The sequence below is a fragment of the Filicampus tigris genome, chromosome 5, assembly GCF_054856515.1.
Source record: "Filicampus tigris isolate MCC_2025a chromosome 5, RoL_Ftig_1.0, whole genome shotgun sequence".
In the NCBI taxonomy this organism is placed as follows: domain Eukaryota; kingdom Metazoa; phylum Chordata; class Actinopteri; order Syngnathiformes; family Syngnathidae; genus Filicampus; species Filicampus tigris.
Window position 1 is genome coordinate 17,757,501 of NC_141221.1, and position 26,023 is coordinate 17,783,523.

Below are 26,023 nucleotides of genomic sequence, written 5' to 3' on the forward strand. Positions count from 1 at the left end.
CTTTTCTCTTACTCCAAGCCTCTCTCTGCCTTCCAAACGCTCTTGTTCCCTCTGTTCTCCTTCTCTGTATCACTCAGTGTCTGTCACTGTCACCAAGCAAGCCTTCGGTGCGCCCCGCAGGCACAGTCACGTTGCAGTGGCTGACACCAAGATATGGCTGTGCCTGGCTACCCCCATAGAGCAACCACAGAACACGTTAAAGGCGGCTTGACAGATGGATGAGAGAATCTGCAGCCCCCAAGGACCACACACCTCCGCCTTTAGACACAGCTTTTATGTGCAAATATAGCATACAAATGCATGTGGAAAAGGCCACGGAATCTCATGTATGCACCGCAAATGTATGAAGTACAATCTAGAACCTGTGGGGGCAGCATTATTCTGTAGAACATGGTCCTTAACCTTTTTACCACCAGGGACCAGTTAATGGTAAAACTGTTATGTGGACTGGCGACCAGTTCAGAGTGAACCCCGCCTATCGCCGAAAGACAGTTGCTATGGGCTCCGGCACGCCCTAACCCTAGCGAGCATAAGCGGTTCGGATATGGGTGGATGTCTAACATTAGTTTGGGGGCAGGGGGCGAGGGAGGGACGGGGGGGAAGTGTTTTTCGATCTATCTGTGTTGTACGGTACCAAACCAACCACTGGTTGGGACCACGCTGAGGTATGAATCAATTAAATTGTGTCTTGAATGTAAAAGGACTGCTCCTGCACTGTACTTGCAGTAAACAATTATATGACAGCTATGGCTATTAATTGGGTGAATTTAGGCTCCAGTTGTCTTTAAAATAAGAGCTGATTTAGTCATTTTGTTCTGTTAATTTGCGCTGTCATTTTATGTAGCTTTATAATATATGGACTAAATTATTGGGACACCTGGTCGTTATATCTTATAGAAGTGAGAATAAAAGTGAATAAGGAGTTGGACATGTTGCAGCTGTAACAGCTTCCCCTCTAGAGGGAAGACGGTGTCGGTGTAATTTTTTTTACCCATTGGAATAGAAGACCATTTGTGAGGTTAGAGGTCACTGACTGAATGAGAGGGTCTGGCTCCTGTGAAAGGATTGTGAAGTTGTTGAAAGCAATTGTCACTGTCTGACTCACACTTGATACTGTCGCTGACGTTGTTATGTATCAAATGCTGCGTCACTCTGTAAAAGCACACACAATTTTCCTGGATGGGTAATGTGTAAAAAGCAAAGGCTAAAGCTGAATATTCCGTTTTTTCTGATGCAGCTATTTTATGAGATCTCTGTGTTGAAGAGGCTATAGATCCAGGGGGGACTGAGCCCAAACTCTGATTGATTAATTAATTGCTTTAGAGTTGTGTCTCAATTTTGTTCATAAGGTATAACACTTTGGAAGATGAGACACGGTGTTTTCCGACTAAGACTTAATTGGTGGTCTGGGATTGACAAGACCGATCTGCAGGACAACAAACCAGGGAGTGAATACATTATCAGACACTGATTAATGGTTACATGGTACCAACAGTGCTTGCTATAGTTTGAATATTTCCCTCCAACTGATATTTTTGGGGGAAGCAAACAAAAAGTACATTGTAGTACGAAGCTTGAAACTAACAATAGAAATAGGTAAACACGCACACACACAACCTAGACTTTGTGGTCTGGGTAGATCCGCTAGATATAATTGGCTATTAAGTGTAGTGAAGGAAGAGTCCGTTTCCACAGCCAGATTGAGAAACAATACGAGGACAGCAATGGGGACACCAGGAGGACAGAGTGGAGACAGAACAGGCTGTCGCCTTTGCTGTCATTAAGGGGCAAAAAGCAGGATCCGCAGAGGGGCTATGGGGTTCCTAGGACCAATAATACATAATGTTAATAACAAATGATGCTGATTTCTGGAAGCTAGAGGAGATATATTCCGGATTTCTTGCATTCACTCCCTGCAGGGTGAGCTATGACTTGCCCCACATTGGAGCTGCAATTTTCTTGGATTCAAACAGGGTTTGAGCCATAAAACAGTGGGTGTGCCTGAGCAAGAGGTCTGTTAATGATCATGTGCAAAGCTAGAGGAGTGGATATTTAGCACACATAAATGGGGGACTACAACCTATCACATCTGCACTGACTGAGATAACCAATTTTTGAGAGGCCGAGCTGGGGGTTTTCTTTTCATTATAATCTGACACGTGGAATGTGCCACTGTGTGAAAAGATCTTTTGGCAACTCGCTGCAAAGAACTCTCTGCGGAAAGAAGATACAGAGGTGGGTAGAGCAGTCGGCAGTAAACAGGAAAAAGGCTTTGGCACACATCCACATAGGTTTGCGCAGACACAAACACTGGAATACCCATACGACAAGAGAGACATGGGCAGATGCATAAACCGCACCCTGAATCCCCAGTGCGCTCATAAGCACAAGCGCACATATACAGCCACACAAATGTGCATATCCTAATAAAAATGTAGCAAAGGCTTAGCAGCAAATAGGCTCTGAATTTCATATTCATGAATTCACAAACTCTAAGCCTATCAGCTCAGACAACAAAGGCAATGCTCATTGCAGTTCTCGCTGCCTCACTCACCTTCCTGCAGGTACATGACAGCTTGAGAATAGTTCTGCAGTGCGTGGTGTGTTCTCCCCAGGCTGCCATAGGCTAGCGTCTTGGCAGCCAAGTCATTAGTCTGCGCTGCCACACTTAGATGCTGCTCTTGGAACACAACTGCCCTCTCGTAGTTTCCCAGGGACTCGTAGGTGAGGCCGAGGTTCCCGTAGGCACGAGCCTGGCGCGTGGTGCTTCCAGCTTCCTCCGCGATCTCGAGGTCACTCTGGTGGCATCGCAGCGCTGTCTCGTATTCTCCCATCGCTTGGTATACGGCTCCGAGACCGCAGCTGGCATCGCCCTCAAGTAGTCGGTCTTGGGTGTCACGAGCAATGACCAGTTGACGCTCCAGACAAGAGATGGCTTGCTCATAATTGCCTAACTGGCTGTGGAGCGCGCCCAGTTCGCCGTAGGCCTGAGCCTTGACTCCGCACTCTCCCAGCTCATGAGCCACCACTAGACGCTTCTCAAAGCACACCAGCGACTGTTGGAGGTTCCCCATTGCCCTAACGCGACAAACAGAAAGCGTCAGAACGAGGCGCGCGCACACAGGCAGATACGCAGACCCAAAGATCGATACAGATGTGTTCTATAACAATGCAAAATGCAACCGCAATAATAAGCATACTATTATGTAAATACACTCAAGTGTACCAAATTTAGTGCTTATGGAGTGTTTTATTTTTGAGGACACCTGCATAACACAAAACAATTCAGGGCAAATTTGAGATTTGTAAACCTGCATATGAAATTACCGCTGTGTTTGACATAGTCTAAGATGAGATGGATCATTGTTTGAAAGAAGCCTGTCTCCTCTTTAGATTGTATACAGTGTGTGTATACCTACACTAGACAGAGGTATATCAATCCCATTTGAAACCTTTAACTGGCTTTCATAGCTTTCTAACATTTACTGCAGCTCTCACAGTCTCAGGGATAGCAACAATTGTTTAATGCCAGTTGAAAGGGTATGGGTAGGTATGAGAATCAAAGTCTTCAGCAGCATTCATGTATTTGACTGGAAACTGTTGGAAGATGAGAGGGCTTTGTGAGTGATTACTTTGAATTCCCTCTGAGCTCGTGCTTGTCTAATACCACCACGTGTGATAGCAATGGTGCTGACAACGCACATGAAGAAAACAATTTGCCAGATGAGAACTTGACAGCACGCAGTTTTGCAAATACTGTATATTTCCATTGTAGACTCCTTGGTTGCGATCTTTGACACAACACAAAGGTAAAAAAAAAGTCTAGGTATCAGAGTCCTCCTTGAAATCAGTGAGCTTCGGTGTGTCAAAACTTCTTAACTTGCAGGTAACGTGAGCTCCGCTGATGTTGCTGAGACAGCTAGCACTATCTAGCACAGTAGCTTTGCTAAGGGTATTTCTAAAAGAAATAGTACGCAAACAAGGATTACTATAATTCTTAAATATATTCAGTAAATACAACTATCTGCAGGTGAAGCAAACCTTATTCCTCAAACCTTAAATATACGTTGCAAATCTCGAGTAAAAATAAAACACTGACTCGCCGTCTTCGAGGCTCTGTACATATTGAGTGTCAAAATGCTTTGATGATGTCCAACCCATTTGTGAAAAAAAAAGGAAATGAACATTAAAAAAATATTCATCCTAACCTTCGCCAATTGAAGCAGACTCACCTGTGTCCGTTTCCCAAGCCTCTGTATGCCTTCTCCTGATCCTGCATACGGTTGAGACTCTGTGCGACTGACAAATACTGGTCGTAGTACTTGATGGCTTCCTCAAAGTCACCAAGAGCCTCATAACAGTCTCCAAGGTTTCCGTAGGCCCTGCCCCTGTCCATGATGGCCTCATTGCCACTTAGCTGCTGTAAAGTAGCAAGCTGTTGCTCCAGGTACCCGATAGCTTCCTCCATCACTCCAACATTCATTTTTGTTATGCCCATATTTCCATACACCTGCGCCTCCACAACAGGATCCTTCAACCTCTGCCCTAGTTCCAACTGCTCTTCATAGCTCTTGAAAGCCATGGCGTACTTCCCCAAGGCCATGTAGACTGCTGCCAGGTGACCGTGAGCTTTGCACTCTCCAGACATGTCCCCGAGCTCTTGATAGACCTCCAGCTCTTGAGTGTGGTAGCCTAGAGCTTTGTCATATTTATGCACAAGTCTGTAAGTGGCCCCGAGGGCAGCATAGGCGCAGGCCTCCATCCTACGCTCCTTCACCTGAAACCGGACAAAACAAAACAAAACATGATGACCATGACAATTACACAAAAAGCATTTTCTGAATTATTTGACAATGTACATTTACATGTCATTTAAATGTACAAAATGTGTGTTGTTGAATACCTGATGAGCTAAGGCCAACTGCTGTTCATAAAATTGAATGGCTCCAGCCACATCTTTTTTACAGACAAATATGTCCCCAAGGTTGCCAAGAGCTCTGAAGCGAGCCTGTGAATTATTCAAGGACTGGGCAAGCGACAACAGGTATTTCTGACATTCCTCTGCCTTCGCAAAGTCTCCCAGGGCCTTGAAGGCCAAACCTAGATTACAATATGCCTTGGCTTGACTTAGTTTGTCATGAAGGTCCTTGGCCAAAGCGAGGTCTTGCTCGTAGTATTTAACAGCATCCTGGAAGTTGCCCAGGCAGTAGTGGGCATAGCCCAAATTGTGACAAACTTTTCCTTCACTTTCCATGTCTTGGAGGTCAGGGGACAAGCGCAGGTACTGCTCATAATAGGGCACCGCCTGAGGGAATTCTCCCCGAGAGCAGTGGAAGTTGCCAAGGTTACCCAGGGCTCGAGCCTCGCTCTGGACGTCTCGGAGCTCGCGAGCAATGTTGAGATGGTTCTGGTAATGCTGCAAAGCCCGATCATGGGCTCCCAAAGATTGGTAAGCTACAGCCAAATTTCCATGAGTGGATGCCTGTGAGGCGCGGTCATTGACCTCCATGGAGATCTGCAACTCCTGACGGTGGTAGCGAACAGCATGGTCAAAGACTCCTAGGGCATTGTAGGCATTGCCCATGTTTCCATAAGCCCGCCCCTGTGCGGCATAGTCGTTCAGCTCCTGAGCAATGGCCAGGTGTGTTTTGTGGAGTTTAAGTGCGGTCTCATAGTCTCCTTTCATCTGGTGAATAATGCCTGTGAAGAGAGAATATTAAGTTTAAGAACTCCAAAGGGGTAAAATTACAGTAGAGAAAATGCAAGCCATTTGGATGTAAAATATGCTCTCAGTGCCATCTGGTCTCTGCTTACACCACACACTTCCGTACAATTATAGCCATTATAAATGTAGTGCAATCATAAGCTGGCTTTTGTGTTTTCACTGTATTTTTATTTAGCTATTCCTTTTTTTTTAGATCAATGGCTTTTGCACTGGAGTTTGAGATGATTCTGATGACGAATAATGTAAGAGCGGCTGAAGTTGACGAAAAGCTCAGCAAACAATTCTGAATTTAGATAAGTATGAAAAAACAATAAATAATCGAGAAGCTGCTGCTGGATGTATTATCTCTGATAAAATATGATCCTATGAAAAATAACAGCCATCTGCTGCAACACACATAGCCAAACACACACGCATATTCCCCCGGAGATCCACCAGCCTATGCACAACAGCAATCTCAAAGGATTGTAAAAACACATCACAGAATATCTAATGAATCTGGGCTCCTTTTCTCTGACTTGCCTTTCACTGCGATTGTCAACCATCATTCAGTGAGGCTACAATAGTACATAGCACCAGTAGCATTAATATTGCACAAGAGAAACTCTCCAGGAAAGGGAAGACAGCTGTACAGCAAATGTTTATTGGCCACCACACTGTTTGACCATGATGGCTGTGCAACATCTGCACCGAGACAGGCTAACAGGAAAGTGGAGTACCAGGGAGTACAGACAGCAACTAGATAACAGGGATCCAAATCATTTGGAAACATGGAGGAGGCATGCGGTGGTGTGACAAACGATGGAAAGGGGATTAGAAGGTTGTGATGATGATGACAGTACCACTGGGATTAGCTTGTGTGTTTTCACATTTCACAACCCTGCCACACGAAGGACCTCGACACAGGCTACACAAACACTCCCTTGTTTGATGTTTTACAATTAAATATGTAAATATGTTAAACATGTTTAGACCAGGGGTCACAAACTGCGGTCCTCGAGAACACCTGTCCTGCAGGTTTTCAATCTCTCCCCGCTGTAACACACCTGTTAAAATGATCAGTTACTGATCATTTTAACAGGTGTATTACAGCGGGGAGAGATTGAAAACCTGCAGGACAGGTGCCCTCGAGGACCGGAGTTGGTGAGAGTTTGGCAGACCCGTGAGTCTGAAATTAAAGAGTTCACCCCCCCAAATAATCTTTGTAATAATATGTTCCATGCGCAGGGGTGCACATTGTCTTTTGTATTCACTAGTGGTCCACCGGATCACATAAGTCATGGTTCAGATCGGTCATGGATTTTGAGTCACGGATCGGATCGTTTTTTTGTATGAGCTAAAATAAATAAATAAATAAATAAAAAAAGCTGATTAGAACTTTGTCTTGATTTATTTTATAAAAGGCTTTTGCTCATAAAAAAATCAAGTCCTAATGTCTAATAGGAGGATTAGGATTTAAGAACACAATGGACTTTATTTTTTTTTCTAATGAAAAAGACTTGAAGTGCAATTTAAGGCACCTTTCTTAAAACATGAACAGCACATTACAAAGTAATGTAGGTCCACAATATAGAAAAAGAAGTTTAAAAAAAAAAAAGTAAGCCAACGCACAACTGAACTACTATTTAAAGATAACAGCTGCTAGCCACTAACGCCGGACAGCTAGGGGTGTGCGATATGGGCAAAAAATCTGAATGGTAAATAAATGTATTTGATATGTGATTTGTGCAAGCGGGAGAAAAAAAAAGACGTTGTCATGACAACACCCATTCTCATACATTGGCCACTGTATTCAGAATAAAGTTGAATAACAAAACTGCAATTAACAGAAAATTGCATTTTCCCACTCATTCATCGCTGTGATATGTCGACTTGTGACTTTATTCATGATTGGGTGTATCCTGGCGTCACACTAATAAGCCACCGTAGTTTGTGCAACATGCCTCGGGAATACAGGCTAGTTATGACAGATGCGGGATAAAAGGATGTAAACTGAATGTTAACCGAACATCCAGGCTGTCACGTTTGACTTGCTTGCTAAAGTACTGGGTGTGTGTGTGCGTACTTGCGTTTATATTTGTTGGTTCAACTCGGCGACTGTTTTCTGAGTGTGTGTCTTTAAGCTTTTGTTTAGCGTGCTTGCGCGGTCACCAAGTTTTCCTCATAATCCATATGGCTCGTGGTGCAACAGAATTGCTCTTCACGGTGACCGTTTTGGCAATGTTATTCCCAACGACGTCAGTTTTGTCAAGCTCAAACTATTTACAGACTACGGACGACGTGGATTTGCACCTTGCTATTATTCCCCGTTATACATTCCTCCTTTTTTTTTCGTTTTTTTTTTTTTTATTGGCATAATATTCAATTTAACAATTCCATAACATTTTCTTTGTCAATTTGCTGTACATTCCTCCATACTTGAAAAAGAGCGGCTGCATTGCGGACAGAGTCACGTGACTGGGTCCTGCCCACAGATTCTTCGAATGATTATCACTTCCTGCTCCTCTGCTGTCAATGCAACCTGATTTGCCGAATGAGGGTTTCAGCATTTCCTCATACTTTGCGGCCGTCGACTGACTCGTTATGCTTTTCAAGGCAGTATTAATACTCGATAATGTAAAGTTAGACATCATGAAAGCAAGATTGACGATGATATCGATGACGATATATATCGCCCACCTCTACTCTTTTGGCGTATCATACAATGTCAGCGTAATTAACCAGTGGTTTGTTTGGTAGCAAGCATCAAAACTGCTGATACGACGATCCCGGAAGTCATGTTAGCCGTTACGCTAACACGTGGGCCAACTTCAAAGTAAAAGTTCACGAGGCTATTGCATTGGCATTAATGACTCAATGTATTGTTTGGTAAGCTTTATTTTGAAGTTAGACTTTGTGGAGGCGGTGTGTTCGTTGAGTATGTTTGAAAAACACTCTTGTACTTGCAACGTACGTGAACACGCACATTTTTTTTTACCAACCATTCTGCGAATCGTGCCCATCCTGAACCGATGCTTGATCCTTACCAATCAAAGATGATTCGTTCCACTGCATCACTAGCGTGTACAGGTACGCAAATACGCGTCGGGACGCAAATGACGGTACGCATCAGTGATTTCTGTTGCGCATGCGTACCAGTAATGTGCACCCCTGTCTATGCGCCTTCAGAAGTCTGAACTAGTGCGAGGTGGTCGAAGTTGGTATACGGAAACACTAATGGAAGCCCGTTTAAAATGATAGGCGGACCAGCCTATATGCGATTACAGTTTGGTCCGGCGAGACAAAAAGGTGGATAGATGGATGGCGAAAAGGCTACACTGGCTGCAGGCGGAAGGCGATAAATGGACTGGGAAATTTTGGTAAAAACTCCCAGCTCTGTCAAAAGTACTGAATGTCAAAAGGAAGACTGCATAAATGCATGAGTCAAATAATATCTTCAGCATGTACAAAAGCCCTACCAATCAGACAAAATGTGTTCTTTGCCTGCTTATTATTGTGATACAGCATGATCTAACCTTGGTAGTGTGAGGTCATAACCTAAAGGAATATAACAATTAAGAAAGAGTGAAGAGAGAGTGATAAAAATAAGACAATTCAATTAAAAAAAAAAAAACTTGAATGAAAGCTAAATCCGTACATTGCTTTGGGCAGTATGCAGTATACTGGATAGATTAAAGTGTGTGTGTGTGTGTGTGGTTTTACTTTTTTTTTTTTTTTTTTTTTTTTTAATATTTCACTTCGTTCTCACGCCTAAAACAATCCTCTCCTTTTTGCTTTTCAAGCATGTTAAGATTCACTGTGCAGGCAGCTTCGAGGAACACTGACAGCCGTCAATGTCACTCCCAAGGTTAGGGTGTCCTCAACACCGAGTGAACGAACTGAGAATATAATGCCTCTTGATACATTACCAGCAAAAATGCTCCATGCAGTTGGTTGAAAACGAATCTTGTCCGCAGCAAAGGAGAATGTGGTTGTGGAGACTGTCACGGCAGATGCAGGGGGTGCGGCCCCCTGCATGGTAAGGGGATTACAGTAAATAAAACCATACCTCTACCAAGCACTGCCCCCGCAGTATGCTGTCAAAATCAATATGATGACTTTACAATGTCTGTTTATTATATTAATCCTCAACAATATTGGTAAATCAGCGTGTATGAAAGCATACTTGGCAGTAACACAAAACGCTTCTTCCAAATTTCTGCACAATTTGAGTAAAAACGGTAAATATAAAGTACATCAACAAATCTATATGCCACCCAATCCATTCTGAGCCCCATGCATTCTTTCTAATGCAGAGACAAGCATGACAATGTGTTGTCACTTTCTATTACACAGTTGGCTGTACATTGGGGAAATGCTGCAGTGATGACTTTGAGTGATGGTGCTGCGTTTTCTGAGTAAATCGCTGTCTTTCGTTCAGCAGCTCAAGAGGTCCATAGCACTGCAGTCTACACTGCGTTAAGAGGATTTTAAACAATGGTGCTGCCACTTGGTAAGCAATATATTGGGGGGCGAGGGGAGTACTGTCGAAGCTGTGTGGGGCTCAACACAGACAGCGTTACAATTGTGTTATTCCACATGTTTCCAAAATGGGGTGGATGCAAACAAAAGTTTGTGAACCACTGATATGAGGAATTTGGTAGAGGCATTTCATCATTTATTTACATTTCAAAGGCAGGCTGCAGGAATTCTAGCAGTGTTGCTGCATATTGTCAAATATTCTATTATATATTATATTAATCAAATATTTAAAAATAATAATTGATAATGGACCATATTTTCCAGACTATAAACTGCAACCTTTTCCCTAGGTTTTGAACCGTGCGGCTTATATAAAGGTGGAGCTATTATGTGGATTTTTCTTTCACCGCTCTGGGCGCTCTAACCGGATTTAGAATGAAAACTAAGAAAAAATCAATGCAAAGAAGAATACGATACCTTTTCTTCAGCAGATAGAACATTGACGACAAATTGCAAACAGTTAATTATTTTCAAATCCTCGCCCCTTCATCCTGGAACCCACAGAGAAGTTCGTAAGATGCAAGTTTTAAGTTGAAGGCCATCGATCTTGCTATTCAGGAAGGAAGCAGCGGGAAGTGAAATGAAGATAAGTGCTGGTTATTTTTGCTTGGTTCTGTTCCGTTTTAATCAGCAAAGTTGCTGCCGTGTTAAAAGGCACTGTTATGAAAGAATCTGTTCAGGTACATACATATACATTTACAGTTCAGAATTGTTCTGTAAATGCAGTAAATGTCAAGATTTTTAACATGGAAGAAGACGACTTCATGGGTTTCAGCGAAGATGATTAAAGTGACTTGTGATTTCAAACACAGGAGTAATGAAGATGAATAAATACTGGTTATTTTCTCTTGGTTCTGTTCCATTTTAATCAGCAAAGTTGTTACTATGTTAAAAGGCACTGTAGGGGAAAGAATCTTTTCAGGTACATACATACATTTACAGTTCAAAATATTTCTGTAAATGCAGTAAATATCAAATTTTCCAACATAGATAGCTGCGGCTTATATAAAGGTGCGGCTTATAGTCCAGAAAGTACAGTACTTATCAGGAGGCCTTCACTTCTGAAGGGATAAAGTGGAAATCAACATTGAACAGCGCATACAGTACACTACTGTATGTAGTGGCCAGTGGGGGAGGTAGTGAGCTGAGGAGGCAGGAGCCTGAAGAGGTCTGCGAAAGAGAGGGAAGGGGTGGAGTTGTGTTTTGGTCTTATAACATCAAATCCTTAGTCTCAGAAAGATACATCTCCTACAGTCTGACTGACAGAGAAATAGGAAGGATGAAGATTTTTAAAAAGGACAGGTACAGCCAGACGGATGCATGCTGAGTGGGCGGTCAGCCACATAAAGAACTGCACCCAAATCCACCTACAGCACCCATTGAACGAACGTACTGTAAGATGACCATCATGTCTCCATCAAAAGAAAGGAAAGGTTGCTAAAATTCACACAGATCCAATGGAAAACTAAAGATATCATCAATCCCAGACAAATGCATTTTTGTTTGTATTTGGTTAGCTCCTTTTCTCCTTCAATTTATCCTGTCTGAGCCAATAGGCTGGACAAATTCCTTTGTAAAGTCTTCTATTTCTTCGAGCTAAACAAATAATATATCTACTTCCAAAGGCTTAGGCCCCAAAATGAGTGATCTCTATACCTTAGTGCTGCAGGCAAGTCTAGTTTTTTTGTGCATTTGGTCCCATCTTTGGAAAATCTTAAAATAGTTACATGCATTTGCACTGATACTCTCCAAACCATTTCAGTGAATTACAAAATGCACTTTACTGACTAATTATGAGAAGGAGAGCATAAACATATTCCTCATGCATTTTAAGAATTCATTAGCATAACCTCACGGTCAGTTGAACATGATGGCCAACAAATAAAATCCAAATCATGTTGCTTTAACGGGTAAGAATATTCTGATGAGTGGACATCAGAGCCCCATTTTCCAGAGCAGAAGGAATGGGTACTTTCACTACAAGGTACATGACATAAAATGTCTGAAGGTAATTCAGTCCAGACATTACTCCATGTCCTGTTTCTTTTTCCACACTAAAATGATAAGTAGAACATTTTGTAAGTAGAGACGCGTTTTCCATGTAAATGTCCTAATCCATTCTAAACCCCCCAATATTCAGACATTAATGTTTTATGAAGCAAAAAAAGGCATCAAAACATGTAACAAATGCATGTTACAATTAGATTATTGCACAATAAATGAGAGTTGTGCATAATGTAAAAAACAGAATAGAGTAAAGAATAAAAATGATGGTCATTTACCTTTTAATTGCTGTCCACATCGCTTTTTGCCCTCTTTGGTTCATGTTGTCTCTCAGAAGTGTTTTTTTGCCTGGCGTTTTGTAAAGAACTGATTTAATAACGTGGCGACTGTCAATACATTACGGTCATATTCTTTGGCGAGATCAACCAAACGCATCCCTTTTTCATACTTTTCTGTTATCTCTTGCTTTGTTTGTATGGACAAAAAGAACGATTTTGTCCTTTGTTTCTTTTCCTCGTTTCTAATTCACTTTCTAATTTCACTAGTTTCTAAATCGGAACACCTCATGGCCCGAGGGGCGAATGACGAGGACGCTACATAGACATATCTATCACATATATATATATATCTATCTACCTGTCTACCTACACACATAGACACATACGGTTAGAGGTCCCTCTTAGCCAATGGGATGCCAGGAAGATGCTAGGTAATAGCCAATGGCAGAGCAGCTATGAGTATGTTGCATTCAGGAAACTCTGGAGCTCCGAGTAGCAGCCCATACTGTATTTTTACCTTTCGTATCCTGAAATTCCTGTCGTAACAAGAGGCAATATTTTCCTGTTGAGGCGTTTCGTAACTTGAAGAGACGTTCATAAGTAGAGGTACCACTGTACATATAGGTGTAATGGTACGTTAAATCACGTTTCGGTTCGGTTCGTTTTTTTTGGAAACTTGGGTTCGGTATATTTTCGGTACAAAAAACAGATTTTCTTTTTTTTTTTTTTTATATTTTTATTTTGAAAAGATGTCAAGTAAACTACTTTTTACGAAAAAATAAATAAAAGCGAACCATTTGGGTGATATTCCAAGAAATTACACCGGAATAAAAAATACACTAACAATAAAGATCTCTTAATTTTGTAAATTATTAAGACACTGAAATCTTTAAACACTCTGGCTCTTTTCTGGCTCTCACTGCTGTGCCGCCACTCTCTTCTCCCACATGCAACAGTCAATAGCGCCCGAGCGTAAGCTCACGCTAATAAGTGGATCGAACCGAACGCAAGTGGACCGAACATAACATGCCATACCGAAACGTATTAATATATATCTATCTATCTATCTATCTATCTATCTATCTATCTATCTATCTATCTATCTATATATATATATATATATATATATATATATATATATATATGGGCGGCACGGTGGTCGACTGGTTAGCACGTCCGCCTCACAGTTCAGAGGTCGTGGGTTCGATCCCGGCTCCGGCCTCCCTGTGTGGAGTTTGCATGTTCTCCCCGTGCCTGCGTGGGTTTCCTCCGGGTACGCCGGTTTCCTCCCACATTCCAAAAACATGCATGGTAAGTTAATTGGACTCTCTAAATTGCCCCTAGGTGTGATTGTGAGTGCGGATGTTTGTCTCTGTGTGCCCTGCGATTGGCTGGCAACCAATTCAGGGTGTCCCCCGCCTACTGCCCAAAGACAGCTGGGATAGGCTCCAGCACGCCCGCGACCCTTGTGAGGATAAGCGGTATGGATAATGAATGAATGAATGAATGAATATATATATGAGAAAAAAGTTGATTTGGTATTTGGTATTTTTCTCTACCATAGCCTTTCTAACTGACGTGTTCTGTGGTATTAGGAGGCATTTGGGGTCTTTCAAGCAAACAATGTTGCTGAGCTTAGAGTGTCACAGTTTGTCATCACAGGGTCGCAAGTCGCAACAGAACTACAGACACTGGTAGAGGCACAGAAGGGTATAGAATTTGACGCCCTTGGGAAACAATGTTTCAGTGCAAAATTTACAGAAATATTGAAGAGTTGAAAATGTGCAGTCAAAGGTTTAGAAAAGGTCGAATAAAGATCACATGTAAAGATTATAGTGAGTTTTAGGTTAATCCTGAAATTTCTACCGAAAGACCAATATCAATTTTTTTTTGTGAGTAGGGTACTGTACTGTATATGCCACACAGTCACAACACTGTGCCCACTTGCAAGGTATGACAGCAGAACACGATTGTATCAACAGTAGTCCACATGAGAATACATAGGTTGTTTACAGGTTCAAACAAAAATGTCTTTCTCTTGAAGTTAAATGTAAGAGGATGGCTGTACAAATTAAATTCTGTTCATCGATAGCATAAACTACATGGCAAATCGCTACTTCAATCCCCACACAGATATGAGATCCTGCTGACTCGTGGGTAAGATGGCCAATTATTGAATAATATATGGGACTGGAATGCAAAATGTTCATATCCTTTATAGGTCAGAGTGTGCTGAGCCAGGTCTGCTGGTACCGCTGGGCATCGTGGTTGGATATTAAAGGATGGCAATCTCTACACAAGTGTGCCTCAGAGCCAAATCAGCCACTGCCCTACCCATACCGCAGTCAACCTCAAAAACAAGCTGAGAGGGCATATAAAAGTGTCCACTTTGCTGTTTTTTGTTCAAATGTTTTCTTCCCAGTTCCCACTTCTAAAACTTCTGTTTTGTTTTGAATGCTGCTTGTTAATTGACTTGATCATTCCAGTCTTCTTTTTGTGCACAGAGAAAAAGAAAAAGGTTTTCAAGTCTTCCCAGCGAGCTTGTGGGCATTCATGATGGAATAACAACAACAATACGCTGCCTCAAAAACAACAACACAACAATTAGACAGAAAGCTTCACAACCTCCACTTCATTCTGGGTTATCTTCATTATTCAGCTCTACTTGAATCAGCTATTAAAGGTAATTAAGCGATTCATCAAGTCAGTTTCAATTACTAGTGGCTTGACAGCTTCAGATTACAATCAGCGGGGGTGAAGCAGAAGACGAAGACAATGAAAGACAGAGGCATCAAAAAGTGAAAAAAGGGATGAGAGAGAAAAGTGGTCAGTGATATCACCAGATTGGCTGCGTGGATGTGAGGCCTCCTGGGTGTCAGAACTCCAATATGAGCATGATGGTCCGACTAGTCGGAGGCTGTCTCCGTGGAGCAACAAGCTTCATTGCTACCAACTACACACTCATTCAGCAATGTCACCAGATGGAGATCTTTAAAACTGCACTCATTACAACATTAGAACGACTCAAATATTGTAACCAATCATAAAGAAGATGGTTGGGGATGTCGTCATGGGACTCCTATAACACAATGGAACCTGACATATAATAAAACTCACATATAGGTTGCATCATTAAATGGGCTCTCGATAGTCCTTCAATTTATGATCATCTCCATTTAAAGATCAGCAATATTTTGCAGCGAAGGGGATGTGCACCATTTAGATGGGTCAAATCACAGCTTCAATTTATGTTCGGTTGATTAACCTCAACTCTCCACTTGCACACTTTTGACTCATAGGTTAAGACTAAATCATCTGGAAGAACTATTAAGCCTCTTCGTTGTCCATTAGAATCAAGGTTAGTGCTGCTTTGATGGCTATCATAATTCAGACAGTGGAGGGTGTAATTGCTGCACTAAATACAGCAAAATGGGTGCAGCAATAACTTCAAGCAGTAGTCGATATGCAAAGGGACATTATTTAATTACTTTTTTCCTGAAATATATAGTAATTTTATTATTAGGTTATACGCATAGTTATCTTCTAGAAGGAACATTGTTCAATTAACATCTAACTTTAAGTTTCAAGGAAAGGACTAGCTCATATGTCATTTCCTAAATTCACATTTATCTGTAAATCGATTCTCATTTCAGTCCATGGTAGCAGGAAGGCGCTCGATGGCAGGTAAGATTATATTTTTCTCATGAAAATTAGCTTTTTATGTGAAGTTATAATAAAATTCCTTGATGATACAATTTCCAGGTTATTCAATGATCCTATGATGACCCATCTTTCAGTGCTTGATGGGTGGAATTTTCACAAAAACTACCAACTACTTCTATCCATTTCCACAAGTTTGTTAATGGTGTGGGCAGAGCTGGGCATATCGCCTATGTGACGGACCGGTCCGCATATCCGCTTATGACAGACTCCCATTTTGTAGGTGATAAACGATTCATGGGAAACTTAAAAAAATAGTCGAACTAAGCATAGTCAGAAGACCATTTTTTCCTGTCTATGCAATCATCTATTTTTGCTCCGCCCCCGTACGTGGACTCAACGCAAAACTCCTCTTAGACGGATCAAAATTTAGCGGTCGTGGGTTGCAGTTTGTAGTCGGAAACGCTACGGGAAACCCATTTAAAATCATAGGCGGACTGGCCCATAGGCGGGTACTATCATTTCCGGCTGGACAAAATGGCGGATAAACAGGCGGTGGAAAGGTAGGTAGAAGGCGATAAGCGGACTGCAAATGTCTTTGTAAAATGCCCAGCTCTGGGTGCGGGGCGTTGTCCAAGGAAGAACCAATTCAAGTTTGGTTCAAGCAAATGAGTGTGTTCCTTTTCTGAGAGTCCATATGTTTGTGCCATTTGACAATCCATTGAAGTTAAGTTTGCTCATCGCGCTAACCACTTGGTAGCGTGCCGACAACTGGTACCCTGCTACATGCTTGTCACTCGTAAACAAAAGGCAGCGTGGTGAATTTAGTTTGCAAGATGCATGTACAGTATTAACCTTTTTTCATCTGTCCTTAAAATGAACAGTGTTTTATTGTATTTAACTAATTTATTCTGATTGACATTAGACTGAATAACTTGTAAGAATTTCTTAAAATTAAAAATGAAATCAAATTACTTAAATTACAGTTAAATTAAAGTACAGTTAATGCAAGTTTACCATGATGAGAAATTGACCATGGAACATATTATTGCAAGTATTATTGATGTCAAGGGGAAATTTAGTTTTGAAAGTCTGTGAAATTGAAGTTTGACCAGCACTGAAATTTAATGACTAAATGAACAATGTAGATGCTACTGGTAGATCATCAGTGTGTGCATATATGTATATAAAACAATTTGTTTCCGACAATGTATGAAAATGAAAAGGTACAGTAATAATCCATCAGTAATAATCGTCCATAAATGTGAAATTTCTGAGGTCAATGAAAACCATATTGAAAACATTTTCTGTATCGCTTAACAATATGTCAGAAGGGAATGCTGTCTTTTATTTTATTTATTAAGATTTACTGTTTTCAAATTAAGAAATGCCTCCGCGGGAAAAAAATTGAAAAATACAGCAAGATTAGCAAGATGTCAGAGGAGCTAATATGTTTAATCACCATTGTGTCAGCTCCCCCAGTAGTGGCTAGGGTGAAAATGACTTTTTTTAAACAAATAAAAGCTACGCACTGCAGCTCCAAGTAAAATAAGTGAAGAATACAGTGAATCGTGTGACTTAAAGTCACAGGCGATAGACAAGCCCCAATTATCCCACTGTTTGTTTAAAATGCATTACTTATTTAGTCCCCAAGCGCATAAACTGTTTTGTTTGCACTTTCTACAAAGGAAGAGTAACTCTAATGGACCGTTTTGCGTTATGTACTTTTTCTGGCTGTACTGATGCACCTTAAGTGCATCTGTGAGACAAATATTGCCTCAGGTTTTGTCACTCTAGGTCTAACTCTGTTCAAACACTGGTTTAAAAAAGATATCGCATGGAAATCATCATTAAACATTTTACACATCTGACTATAATAATATACAGTACACCAGAAACCTACTGACAAATTATAATTATCGAGATAAGTATTCAATGGAATGACAATGGAAATGCATTAAGTTACTAATGTATATGAGAAAATGAAGTGGCAACACTAACCTAACTGCCACCACAACAGTCATTTATTTTAATGTTGGAACTCCACTTTATCGTAATGGTTTACAACCCGATGAGAGGAACAAAACAAAGGCAGTGTTGGTGCCAAACCTAACAAAGTTATAAATATGGCAATAAAGATCTGTGAAGCCATGGGAGGCTGTTTGTTCACTACAAGGTGCGACAGTAGATTATATGATACTTGATGCGAAACACTTATATTAATAATATGACGTCACAGCTCAAAACCTCGACACAAAACGTCCAGATGAAAAAACATTGACAGTGCGTCATGTAATGCTGTCCATCCTATGTATGTATGGACGTCGGCTTTTCAGTTCATGTTCAATTACGTTCGTGTGGTCATTTTCATCCGCATCTATGCACGCAGCACTTCCTCGTTCGACGCAACAAGGCACCGAAAATTCCGGTGAGGGCTTGACTTCTGCGGACATGCACTGTTGATGTGACGTAACAATAACCCTAAGTTACTAACCCTCTCAAAAAGAACAACGACCACTGCTTTCTTGAACAAACCGCGCCCTTGCGAGGTTGATGGCTGCATTACATCAGCAGGAAGAAAATGCTGAGAACAGACTTTAGTGCTATCTATAACTACAAATGTATGCCTGCAAATGTTAACAACCCACTGCCTCCACTGCTCAGCAAAGTGGAGTTATACCGCCAAGAACCTGGATATCTGGGCAGGCACACAGCAGTGATAGCTTAATGTACCACTGTCCTCTCTCCTCTTCTTCGAGGAGGTAACCACACACATACAAACAATGATGAAAAAATACCCAGAACGTTGACAACTGATAGAAATTCTCTGAAGTAAAACCGCTTCAAACTAGCCGCCATTCCCGGAAAGTGTGATGCCTTGTAAATTTTACCAGAAATACGTCACATCACTCTGTGCATATAGTCCATGTTTATGCCATATCAGAACTAGTACTGCATCCTGCTTCTGTGTCAAAGAATCAAGGGAAATGTAGTCCAAGTAGCTTAATGCTGTGGTAATCACTGCAGTCTGTGGGACAGAGGGGTCAACATAAAGTTAAATAACTTCCTATTTATTTTCACATTGATGTTTGCGTTCCCATTGTTATCCACATCTAATTGCTAGCAGGCGTCTGTTTTTGTCATACTGGAACTAGAACTACTTCCTACTTTGGTGCCTAAGAATCATGGGAAATGAAGTCTTACTAGCCTAGCGCTGCGGTCGCCTATTACACCCAACGAAGTTTTTAAGATGAGCTTTTCTGGCGGCATATTTCCAATGTTACAATGTGAGACTGGCCCGGTGCGACATAAACGACACAGCCAGCTTCCAATAACTGTCGGGCCCGAGTGAAAAACGGTTGGATAATGGTGAGTGCATTGACTTGTTTACAGCTGTTGGAAGTGTCAACCAAAATGGCATTTTGCATCAGCAATGTTCAACCTTTTTTCTCATCTGTCAGAGGATCCCCTCCTCCGCTCGAAGCAACCCATGTGCAGTTGCAATTTGAAAAATGTCTTTACTTTTATTTTCTAGAACATTTTTTTTACCTATTAAAAAGGTTGCGCAATGCAGATTTGACAATAGGCTGTAATTTATAGCTATGACATTAAAGTAAAAAAATCAACCTCTTGATTATATTGTATTATGACTATTGCTACTACAGTTTAAAACTATTTAAAAAAAAATATTGCTACTATATTTGTAAAATTGTAAATTTGTATTGGTGTTTTCTGTGAGGCTGCAAGTATTTCCATTCATTCCGACGGGTGAAAATAAAGTGAAAATGAAGTGTTCTGAATTACGAGCATGGTCACCGAATGAATGAAATTAGTAAATCAAGGTGCCACTGCAGTTATTTTGCAAGTCAGCATTTTGCATACATACCCAGATTGGAGGAGGCCCTCCCCTCTGCGGCTCTGTCTTTCAAACCTTCAGCTATGGACAGCTGCTGTTCATGATACTGCTTTGCCCTCTCCAGGTCCTGCATGCAGCGAGCGGCATGCCCCAGGCCCGCATAAGCTCTCATCTCGATGGACTTTTCTTCCAGTTCCTGGGCGAGCTCCAGCACGTGAGTGTGGTAAGACATGGCCTTGTCAAAGTTTCGGTGATAGTGGTAGGCGCTGCCTAGGTTACTGTAGGCCCGAGCTTCCTCCCGCTTATTTTCAAGGGCCTTGGCGATGCCCAGGTGCTGCTCGTGGCTTTGGACGGCATTGTCAAAGTCTCCCATGGCGATGTAGACAGCACCCATGTTTCCCAGCTCTCGTGCCTCAGAGAGCTGATCTTTAGACTGCTTAGCCAGCAGAACACACTGCTTGTGGCTGGCCAGTGCATTTGGGTAGTCCCCTATGGCTGTGTATACATGGCCCAAGCTGCTCAGGGCCATCGAAGCAGCCTACAGACAAAGAGAGAGAGAGAGAGAGAGAGAGAACAAGAGAGTAGGGTTTAGATACAAAAACATGTTAAGAAAGTGAATTAACTACACCCACATTTAATAGGCATTACTTATTTTACTGGCATTGTAGTGGAAAAACTCCCCACTATGTGTGCAAAGACAAATCCAGAAAATAGCCTTCATAAAGTCATTGAGAAAGGCCGACTGCTCAGACACCAACTGACCAAGAAAACCTCATTTGGTTCTGAGGTTGCAAAGCAAGGAAGGGGGTAAAGTGTGATGCATATCAGCACAGCAGTAGGTTTGTTTCAAACGCGCCAGTTTGCCAACTGCAATCATACTTCATGGTGTGCCACCGACAATGGAACAAAGCAAGTGCTAATCAGGCGGGTGAGTAGCAGGGTTTTAGCTACACATTAGACCTGTGTAGGGGGTGTGAACTGGCTGACTGTCTTGCTGCTGGCAGGAATGCTGAGGCTAAAACAGAAATTTTTTTTCCCGTCTATTCTCCCCTACATTTCATGCCATTTCCACAAGCACCTTCAAAAGACTACTGTAATGAGCACAAATCGCACTGCAAAAAGCAGTTTGGCAGGAAAATGTCAACACAGAAGGCAAACTGTCCACACAAATGCGTTAAGAATTTGCATGGAGATAAGTAGGTAAACATCCATCATTTTATTGTTTTGTTTTTTTTTGGTTGCTTTTCTTTTTTTTTATGATGTCACATGGCATAGTGCATAGTTACCTTCTGTGAACTGTGAAGATTCAAGAAAACAATCTTTATTTTGCAGTAGAAAAGTGCAATTGATGTGGCTAGTGTTGGAATGTGCTTCATAGTTTAGAGGTTCTGGCCACGAATCTCTACTTGGACTTTTCTGTCTGGAATTTGAATGTTCTTGCCTGAGTGTCTTTTCTCTGCGTACTTCCTAGGACCGAGCAATTAATCAAAATTTAATAGTGACTTCAAGTTTGGCTTGTCACGATCATGAAAATGCTATAATCAAAGAAAAATGATTAATGCGTTTGTGCAGCAAAACGTGTGATATGTATGTTATTCTGCCCTCCCTGAGCCTGCTTTAAGATGTTTAATGACAGCCCCATCCATCCATTATCTGTACCGCTTCTCCTCACAAGGGTCGCGGGGCGTGCTGGAGCCTATCCCAGCTGTCTTTGGGCAGTAGGCGGGGGACACCCTGAACTGGTTGCCAGCCAATCGCAGGGCACACAGAGACAAACATCCGCACTCACAATCACACCTAGGGGCAATTTAGAGTATCCAATCAACTTACCATGCATGTTTTTGGACTGTGGGAGGAAACCGGAGTGCCCGGAGAAAACCCACGCAGGCACGGGGAGAACATGCAAACTCCACACAGGGAGGCCGGAGCCGGGATCGAACCCGCGACCTCTGAACTGTGAGGCGGACGTGCTAACCAGTCGACCACCGTGCCGCCTTAATGACAGCCCCGTTGGAGTTTACTGTAAAACTAAACACAACAGAGGCTATGTTCACATTATTGTTTTACTGTTGTTCTTTCAATATATATTTTAAGTAGAGTTTTCAAAGATTCAAGGATTTTTTATCGTTAAACCTGTTGGATTAGCCGTTTTAATAATTTAATAGGTGACTTGAGCTAGGCTATTGTGTCACTGTGACCCTTCCTCCTGACTTGGCATCTTCTTATCTATGACACCCTTGGCACACATATTAATTGATTTCAGTTAAGGCCGTGGGGTCACACATTGTCACATGGGTTAGCAAAACCACCCCCTTCAAGATTATAAGAGTAGGATTCCTGGGGTAGGGGGTTAGACCTTCTTCCGCAATCTCGCAGAATAAGGTTCCACGGCTGTGTCTTGATCTTTCTGGCATCCATGAAACAGTTCAACTGAGAATATACATTAGAATATACATAACAAATATTAAAGGTAAAAAAAAAAAAAAAAATTGGACAAAGGTTCCCTTAGAACGTTTCGTACCAACACCCATTTCCACATGGTATGGCAGAAAATATGACAGTCCCGGTACCAGGTTAGCCCACTAAGTCCCAAGAAATGTGTAAAATAAAAAAATATTATTCACAGTCTGAATTTGTGCAAAGATGCAATGCAGCAAAGGTTGTGGATGCAGCAGAATAATAATGCAAGAGGTTTGACATGAACATGATATTGAAAATGTCATTTTGTACTTGACAAAAACAATGGAGTGTTCAAGACTAAAGTGCAACAGGTAAGTGGTAGTTTTGGGTAGTTGAGTTTTGGTGGTGGATTGCATACAAACGTTTGAAATCAATGAATCATCATTTTTACTAATCGTTGAATATCATTAAAGAAAAGATTTTACGTACATTTACATAATAACTTCCTCCCACTTTCCATAAACTCGCATGTGAGGTTAAATGAAGACTCTCCTTTGGTGGTGTGACTGTGAGTATGAAGGATTATTTGGCCATATGTGCCCACGATTGGCTAACAAGGGCAGGGGTGCCCAAGTCTGGTGCTCGAGAGCCCCTATCACGCCTGTCTTTAATGTTTCCCTCCTCTAACCCGCCTTATTCAAATCATCAGTTCATCAGCAAGCTTTGCATATGCCTGATACAAATTCTGATCATTTGAATAGGGTGGGTCATATATAACAAGCTGGATAGGGGCTCTTGAGGACCAGACTTGAGGTCAAGGGCATACCCTGCCTGCTGCCCAAACTCAGCTGGCTGCAACTGCAACCCAAATGAGGACAAGCAATTGAAAAAATTGATGGATTCAACCCAACAATATTCATGAGACACTAACTCATTAATTCAAGCTGGATGAATTCAAGCTTTTAAAGGACTTTTTGTCAACTCAAGCACTTTATGTTGACGTAAGCTGTTCCTCAAGGATCCAAAACACAGTTCGGAACAAAGGAGAGCTTTGTCTGCTACTGTCAAATGTATTGGTCATAATTAGTACGTTATAGTACTTGTTTTTATATTTTATTCATTTTTAGTCAATGTGATTTTAATTGTAATCAAATGTAATACTCATACTATATTATGATTTGTCTTTCCCTCATCCACCACTACCAATTCACCAGGTTTCTAATTTTTTAATATCTTTGCAGTTAAGCATAATATACTGTTGGTATGGCATGCACTTAACAACCTGCAAGTGAACAATGTTTTTTCAGTTCCATTGTATTTTTTCACATAAAAAATAAAATAAAATAAACTACATTCGTTAATGTGAACATCTCCAAGGCAAATAACCAGAGCAGGCTTATTAGATGTTTATACAGTGGGTAAACAGCTGCGACTGGGGTCAGCTTTCTCTGCCTGAACAGATGTTCAATTAATCTCACGCGACCAGCTAATAAAGAAACTCCTTCCACAGGTCCCACCCACTGCATACCAGCCAGGAAAATGTTTGAACTCAGGCCACCAGAGAGGACATTCAATCTGACAAGGAAGGTCACTCTCAAGCCTGGAACCGGTAACATAAACTGCGTCATGATAAATGTCAATAACAGATAATGCTTGGCTTGAAATATTAAAACGTAACTATTTACCTTGTGTTAGTTGTAAAATTTTCCATAATTAATCGCGATTAATCATATTTTTCAACTACAATGTTTAACAAAGCTTGGAACCGATATTTACTTGAGTAAAATGTTGGAATTAATATGGAAAAAAATAAAAGTATATTTTGATTCAAAGACTGTGCTAATTGCTTTCTTTGATCCCTGAATATGATTTTTTTTCCCCTGTAAAATACAATTGAACGATACACCAAAGACATACAACTAATATGGTATTTGAATTTGGCTTTGCAAAGTGCGCAAATTATTTTGGATGTCTCTAATGAGCCGTAGAGCAACTTTTTAAAGTAAAACTATGTAAAAGTCCATCTTTGTGACAGTGACTCACCTTTTCGGTTTGGCTGAAAAGTGAGCAGAGGGAAGCTGCCACAGGAAGTAAATAAAACGGAGTTAACTGACAAAAAATGTTTAATGCGTTATAAAGTTTAAATTACCGTAATCTCCATAATGAATTTTAACTTTGACAGAACCTAATATATATATATATATATATATATATATATATATATATATATATATACACAGTACATACACACACATAGATATATATATACACACACCATCAGTACATGACAATTTTGTAAATGGTAAATGGACTGTCACTTATATAGCGCTTTTCTACCTTTGGTACTCAAAGCGCTTCACACTGTACCTCATCTACCTACTGATGACGGAGCATCAGGAGCAACTGGGGGTTCAGTATCTTCGACATGGTTACAATGGCCGAGGATCGAACCCACAACCTCCGGGTTGGGAAACGACCACTCTACCACTGAGCCGTACCTTAGGGCTACATAATGAAATGCTGATGCTTTGAATAAATGAATACCAAAGTACAATGTTTTTTTTTTTAAAATAACCCAACGCCAAAAAAAAAGAATCAATACAATAACAGTCCCTTCCAAAACACTATATTCCATTGGTCAGTTTTCTCACATAAAATGCACAAAAGGTATACAAACCTACCAAAGCCCTATTTCCTTCACTTAAAGTTGTTGCTGATGTCTGCAACCAATTACCTGCTGACACAAGGACTCTCAGCACTTTGCTCAAGTTTAACGACGCAACAGGCCCATGGATGAAATTACCCTCCGTCACAAACTGTTGCTGTTTCATGTTCCAAGATAGCCTATCTGAGGCTGCTCAATTACATGTACCTTTTGAAGCCTTGCTTGTTCTCTCAAACTCAAACTTCCACTTTTGTGAGCAGAAAACAGAGGATTGCTCATCTGCTTGACTTCAGAGTGCAGCTGTATAGGCAGCAAAAGCAAGACCACAATCTTTTCGCAAGCACAGACAAGTCGCTCTGATGAGTGCTCCTCTAAACTGCAACGCTGCATTCTCTCCGCAGATGGAGGCCAAGATAATGAAGAGTCTATCTACCTTGACAGTCAGGATGCACAACTACAGGGACCACCTCTAAACAATTTAAATGATCGCCCCCCCCCCAAAAGAACACTTTGAAGAGGGCACAAGTCACAAGCTATTTTCCACTTGCGAGTGAACATTACCCGAATACTTGGCATCCACGTAGTCAGATTCAGAGTTGCCTGTTACATTGAACAAGTAATCTGATTAGTCCTTTAAAAAAGTAACTTGGTTACTTTATTTGATTTCATGACCGTGAATTCTCGAAATTAACAGACATTTTTTGCAAAACAGTTATCAGCTAGCTATAATTAACGCTAGGTTCACACCGCAGTTCTTAATGCTCAATTCAGATTTTTTTTTTTTTTTAATGTTTAAATGCTTTTTTGTGTAAGCGTTCTTATTACATTTTAAATGTGACCTCGGTCTTGTCTGCTGTATGAACACATGCGTCGCCAAAGTGAGCCACATGCACAGAAGAAGAGATGATGTCGCT

At 41.2% G+C, this 26,023-nt stretch overlaps 1 protein-coding gene across 3 annotated transcripts in view; it reads right to left on the reverse strand.

The window, feature by feature from the left end:
- The window catches only part of LOC147147626 (tetratricopeptide repeat protein 28-like), a 203,552-nt gene that overhangs the window by 22,325 nt on the left and 155,204 nt on the right, over positions 1-26,023 (reverse strand). For all 3 annotated transcript variants that reach the window (XM_086031238.1, XM_086031237.1, XM_086031240.1), the window contains 4 exons: positions 20,075-20,582; positions 4,904-5,700; positions 4,233-4,777; positions 2,555-3,078 (listed from right to left, as the gene is read on the reverse strand). In XM_086031238.1, coding sequence (XP_085887364.1) covers positions 2,555-3,078; positions 4,233-4,777; positions 4,904-5,700; positions 20,075-20,582 — 2,374 coding nt within the window. The remainder of the gene's footprint in view (positions 1-2,554; positions 3,079-4,232; positions 4,778-4,903; positions 5,701-20,074; positions 20,583-26,023) is intronic.